The 6,620-nt window shown below is 33.3% G+C and overlaps 1 protein-coding gene across 1 annotated transcript; it reads right to left on the reverse strand.

Annotated features, from left to right (window-relative positions):
* Nucleotides 1-219: 219 nt before the first annotated feature.
* Nucleotides 220-4,867, reverse strand: LOC115962917 (DNA-directed RNA polymerases II, IV and V subunit 12). The gene is made up of 3 exons (XM_031081797.1): nt 4,740-4,867; nt 4,539-4,631; nt 220-455 (listed from the first exon to the last, which is right to left on the reverse strand). Exons 1-3 carry the CDS (start codon nt 4,777-4,779, stop codon nt 433-435), a joined length of 156 nt encoding a protein of 51 aa, XP_030937657.1. The 5' UTR covers nt 4,780-4,867; the 3' UTR covers nt 220-432.
* Between the last annotated feature and the right edge of the window lie 1,753 nt (nt 4,868-6,620).

Consider the following 6,620-nt stretch of genomic DNA (forward strand, 5'->3'; position numbering starts at 1 on the left):
CCAATTGTTTTTTTTTTTTTTTTTTCTTTAACCACGTGAGTTCACTTGAGTTCCGTTAGTCTATATACACACACACACACACACATATATATATATATATAAATAAAAAATCCAACACAATCTGGAACAGCTTGGACTTGGAATTGAGAGACCGGAACTGCTGGAATTCGTAAGCATTGGAACGAAACAGAATTTAAAACCTTGGCATAAACAGAAGGAATCAAATCGGAATCTAAGTACTATATAACATTAAGGTCCAAATAAAAAATTTTGATCATAGGAGATCAAATCCAATGATCCCAAACTTAGACAGTGCAACTTATAAGTTAGTCTTCTGTGACTACATACTAAATTAACATGCTGTAAAATGGACCCAATACAGATAGTCTTTGTTGTTGCTGCTGCATGCCCCTGCCTCCCCACTTCTCTTCTTCAGCGTGCCTCATATTGAACAACTGCAACAGAAAGAACCATATTAATTCATTGTTCAATGCAACATGCATTGCAAAACCAGATAATTCAACAAGGTTTACAAGAACAAGATTTTCTCCAACAAGATCACAAGAAATTAGAAAACATTGAGATGCACAGCAGAATATAAAACCTAGAATTCCACCCAACACTTACCATATTCTAACCATATTACGTTCGATAGTGTTTTTTTTTTTTTTTTTAATTTACAAAAGACATCTGTTAGTGAAATCTGTTTGAAAGCACAAGGGCTTTCTAAAACTCCAGATAAGAATAAGAATAAGATGAATGAATGGTGAGGCAGTTGGTTTTGTATATCCAAAAAAAGAAGAGCTTAAGAGCTCTGCTTGAAACACCTTGGAATAAAATTGTACAAAACCATCAATCCCAAAAGGTAGAACTATTAGGAAAAGGGTTACCAGTGTATATCTAGCATATCATACCAATCTCAGTTCTTTAGTTCTCTTCCCTTTTGTAACTATTTTTCTGTTCTCTTCTTTTTCTTCCTTGTACTTCTTGACTTCTTTGTGCTCCTTTTGCATAGAGTAATTTTTTCAATACGGACACTTCTTACTTGTAAAAAAAATAATATATATCACACGGAAGCTTGCCAATAATCTGCACATCATACACTAGCACTATTCCTCCAGTGCTATCAACCAAATGCAGGCACTGTATATGCAAAACAGAATAACTCATGAAAACAGGTTTCGTAAGATTTAAACCAAAGATGTCAAATGAAGACTCTTAGAAACTGAACCAACAATGTTCTATGAGCACATCATATGCTACCAGACATTTAGTGTGAGGTCTGTTTTAGGTCAAACAATTATTTCGGTCATTGAACTAAGCAACATAGTTTTTTCTTTGATAAGTAACTATGCATCATAGTTTATTTCATCCCAAAACTACTTATTATGTCAATTTAGTCCCTGAGATTCTGAAAACAATTCAATGTAACTCTTACCCTCACTGTCGAAATTAATTATCAAAATCATATACAAAAATCAGTTGCTTTCTGAAAGGAAAGTGGGGGCAAGGGTAACAGTAAACCATTTTCATAACTTTAGGTACTAAATTGACACAATTGATAATTCAAGAATGAAATTGGAACCTAACACTGCTCAGAAACCAAAATCATGCCCTTTGTTTTATCTTTTGCTGAACTCCACAAATCAAAATGTCAAACTAATATATATTTTGCAATTGATGCGTTTGAGCATTCCATGAATATTGATTATCAGAGTATTTTGCTACCCGGAGTTGCATTGGTTTTTACTACATGTTGCTATGCATTAAAAATGAACAATATATTTAAAATTCTGGATGCATCCTAGCTTCCTAGGTGATCCAACATTGGTAATAGATGAGCCTTCTCTTAGAAGAGGGAATTGAAATATTGACACTGCATCTAAGAACTCAGTAAAACTCACACATCATACTTAACCAGCGTATAAATGAAATAAATACACCACCTATTTGATAAACATTACACTGCATAGACACTAAACTGAAACACAATGAATCATAATTCAAATGCCTAAACCAATCAATCACAATATTTATTGAAACCTTGTTCCTTTGAGAGTAGGCTAGACAACCAAAGCAGATAACTCAACTGTCACCCTAGTTGTGACACTAGTAAACCAAACAAAAAGCAGATACAATTTTCGTATAAAATTTATAATTCTCTAATAATCAAAATTAAACACCTTAATGCTATCACATGAAGGAAGGTTTCCGAAAAATATTGAAAGGAAATACAATTATTCTTGGTCACAAAATATGAACAACTACCTGAGGATCTGAAAACCAGGTAATTTAACTCAACTTTAAAAAGAATGTATATAAATATAAGATTACATAGAGAGACACACAAATACATGCTTAAATACATAAATAGATAACCTGAAGTAAAACATATTCACATAACTAGGCTCTTACAATTATAGCAGTTGGGGAAAAGAGCAAGTTAATAGTAGTGGAAGTTTCTAAGTTTTCTTTATCTAACCTACCAAAGAATCATATGCCATTATGAGATTGATTAGTCCAACTCAAGGCTAGTTATGCTGCTAATCCATTTATCCAAAGTATCTTGAAGGCTTTTCAATCAGGGGTGGATGGTCCCAAGGGCTTTACTCTACCGAATGGATTGCTTTTATATAAGGGCAGAATTTATTTGGGTATTTGTGATTCTTTGAAGACAGCTATCTTGCAGCAAATTCATGATGGTCCTTTGGGAGGTCATTCAGGCTATCTCAAGAGCTACACAAGATCCAAAGGGACTTTTTTTGGCCTGGGTTAAGAGCTGATGCAAAGAAGTATGTCAAGGAGTGTGACACTTGTCAAAGGCTCAAGCATGAAATCCACAGTCCAGCTGGTTTGTTACAACCTTTACCTATACCAGAGAAGCCTTGGGTAGCTATGAGCATGGATTTTATTTAGGGTCTTCCAAAATCTCAGATGAAGGATGTGGTTTTAGTGGTTGTGGAAAGGTTTACTAAGTTTGTTCATTTTGTAGCTTTGTCTCATCCATATACTGCTTCTAAGGTAGCAGCCCGTTACATGCAAAATGTGTTCAAATAGCATGGTATGCCTACTTCAATTTTCAATGACAGGGACCCTATTTTCACTTCTTATTTTTGGCAAGAGTTGATGAAGCTTCATGGCATTCAACTGGCCATGTCTTCAGACTATCACCCTCAGATAGATGGCCAAACTGAGGTTCTGAATAGAAGTCTTGAGCATTACTTGAGGGCTTTTGCAATTGATAACCAGCTTCTTGGGTGGAATGGTTTCCTCTTGCTAATTTTGGTTTAATACCAATTTTCATACCTCTCTCAAGCTTACTACATTTGAGGTCTTGTATGGATATCCACCTCCTAGGCTAATGGATTATGCTCCTGGAACAACAAATGTTGAAAGTGTGGATGCCCACCTAAAATCAAGGCAACAATTAAATTCCTTGTTGAGGCATAATCTGATGGCAGCTCAAGAAATTATGAAGTTGTATTCTGATATGCACATAGCTGAAAGGAGCTTTGCAGTGGGTGATTAGGTGTTTCTCAGACTCCAGGCTTATAAACAGAAATCCCTAAAGCACCACCAAGTAAAGAAATTATCTCCTAAGTACTATGGCCCATTTCAGATTCTGCAGAGGGTTGGTGAGGTGTTATATAAGTTGGATTTACCCCCAAATTCTAGACTCCACCCTACTTTCCAAATTTCTTGCTTGAAGGCTAAGTTGGGGCAACACGTGATCTCTGTTCCAATATTACCACCTACTCATTTGGATGGAGTTGTCACATCAGAACCAGCAGTTGTGCTACAAGAAAGAACTCATCAGCTTCATAGCAAAACTATCACTCAAGTCTTAATCCAATGGCAGGGGGAAGGTCCTGAAGATGCTGCTTGGGAGAGTTTGTATATCATGCAGCAAAGATTCCTCCACCTTGTGGGTATTGTTAGGATTACACATTGATACACATTGATAGCTGGAATATGAGTCTGTTATAGTTAGTTACATTGACAGTTGGTATAAAAGTTAGTTAATAGCTGTGTGGTAATTGCTGGATGGAGTTAGTTACAGAAGTAAGGTGCTAAGGGAGTAGTATAAGAGTTAACAACTTGTATACACAAGGAATTTAAGCAAATAGATGTATTCTTCAATGATTCTTTACTCTGTTCTCTTGAAAAAAAAAAATTTATGGAGTTGGCTACAGATTCTCAACAAACTAGTAAAAATTATCTACATGTATTCTTCTCTGCAGTTATATTCTATCCAGAGTCATACTCTCTCTTACCCTCTATTACCATACCCAACAAGTATATAAATCAGCACAACCTTACAATTTATCAAATGAATAAATTCAAACAGAGTCAAAAACACAAAGCTAATATTCAATTCAATCATAATTATAACATGATAATATCCCAAACTTCCATAATAGCAAAAATATAATTTAATTTTCATACCCAAAGAAACAAAAAGGTATAATATATATATATATATATATATATATATGTATTTTTTTTATAGAAAAAAGAAGAAAGAAAAAGTAGCTTACTGCGGCGAGTGCGCTTCTTGTACAAGATGCGGTAACCGCACTCTCGGCACTGTATCACATCACCTGGCTTCAGAGTGTTCTCCATCCCACAATCTGTAAAACCCATTAATAATAATAATAATAATAATAATAATATAATCACTATCAATATTGCTGCTTAAATCATAAGTCTATGTTTGGTTGCCAAAAAAACCAAAATACCTCCGCAGATGTAGTTGACTTGTTCCGGTGGAGGATCCATCAAGGAGTTGATGAAGAAATCTTCGAGGGCTTTTCGGGTTTCTCTCTCTGTCTCTATTCAAGTGAACGACCGCTATGTTTTTGTTTTACCCAATATATATACTATATTGAGTTCAGTCTCTGTCTCTATTCGGCGGTCCCTATATATTGAGTTCAGTCTTTCTGTTTTTTTATTTTATTTTTTTTTTAGTATTTCGATGCGTCAAAGGTTGAAATTCTCATAGCCTATTTTAAATATTGAATTATCAAAATGAAAAAAAAAAAAAAAAAAAAAACACCATCAATTAAATTTAACCATTTTTTAAGAAATAAAATGAATATTTATTAGAATGAAGGATTGCTCAAAATGCAGTGTCCTTAGAGAATTACAAACTAACACTCATTTGTAAACTTAGAAAATAGATCGGGTCAATTGAAACTGAATTTGACCCTATCGGGCTCGGGTTAGAAATGAGTTTGAGTAAAAAAATGGGTCATTTTAAACAAATTACCAATACTTAGACTTTTAATGCTTGGGTCAACCTAATATGACCTGTATTTTTTCAAATGAAAACGAAACTTAATTTTTGTTGCTTTCAATACAAATAAAATAATAAATAAACAAAAAAATAAAATTTTAAATAATATATAAAATATTTAAATTTACATAGTGTAAATTAAATAATACATAAACACTTAATTTTATACAATCCAAAGTTATTTACAGATCTTATCTTCATCACAATACAATAGAACATTAAAACAAAATGTGGACCATATCACATTATTAGCCTCATCAAGTGCACCTTTTGTTTGTAAAATGTAAATAAAATTAGATTACATACAAAGTTAACTAAATATATAAAGATTTACAAATAAAACATAGTAACATTTTAGGTAAAATAGAAATAATTAGTGAATAATTAATATGAATTGCATTGCAACGTTGGTTGAAGATCCAACAGTGGAAATATTCATACTTAAAAATTGCACCTCAAGTTTGCGAGTAATTTCATTAATATTTTTAACTAGAACACAAAATTTTAATATTACCAATCTTAGGTTAAGAAAATGTCGTTTTTTCTAATCTAATGCAGATGGCAAAAAATCTTGATTCTTGAGTTCAGAAGTTTGGTTATGTTTGGGGAAGGTGTTAGGCACCCCATAACACTTGCTCGGAGACAGTAATTTGTTTTGGTAAAATATTAATTTTCAAATATTGGCAGTTGAAAACAAGCTATTGGCGTTAGCTTTTGGGGCTTTGAAAGAATTGGGCTTTGAGGTTTGATTTTGGAAAGAGTGTGATCTTAATCAATGCTTTGCTAGAACATTTAGTTGCTAAATTTCCACGACAAAAATCCGACAGCATTTTGCCTCAGGTGTATCATAGCACACAAAACACTATTCTCACCAAGCTTTTGCTGAGAATACAACAATAAAGGTGCCCCATTTTCATGGCGAAAAATCCAGCAGAGTGTCGCATTTGATGTGCTACTAGATGGCTTTCGTGCCTATATATACGGTGTGCGTCAACATGTTCATACTACGGTGAGCTGAAACTCACCAAAGCATCAAACATGTTGATGCGTAAATTATCTACCAAGAAAAATAGTATTTGCCAATAAATGCAATTTCCCTAAACAATTATCATTCATTATAAAATAATATTATTAGTCCACGGTAAAGATTGTCCCATGTAAAAGCAATTTAGAGCAATATAGGTACTATGTTTAAAATTTTCATCTTTTACTTCATTCATTCTTTCTTCTTCTTCTTTTTTTAATTTTTTTTTAATTTTTTAATTTTTTTTGCACTTTATGTATGAAAAAGAAGTAACTTTTGCCTGGAATCCATCAAACCAAA

The sequence above is a fragment of the Quercus lobata genome, chromosome 10, assembly GCF_001633185.2.
Source record: "Quercus lobata isolate SW786 chromosome 10, ValleyOak3.0 Primary Assembly, whole genome shotgun sequence".
Classification (NCBI taxonomy): Eukaryota; Viridiplantae; Streptophyta; class Magnoliopsida; order Fagales; family Fagaceae; genus Quercus; species Quercus lobata.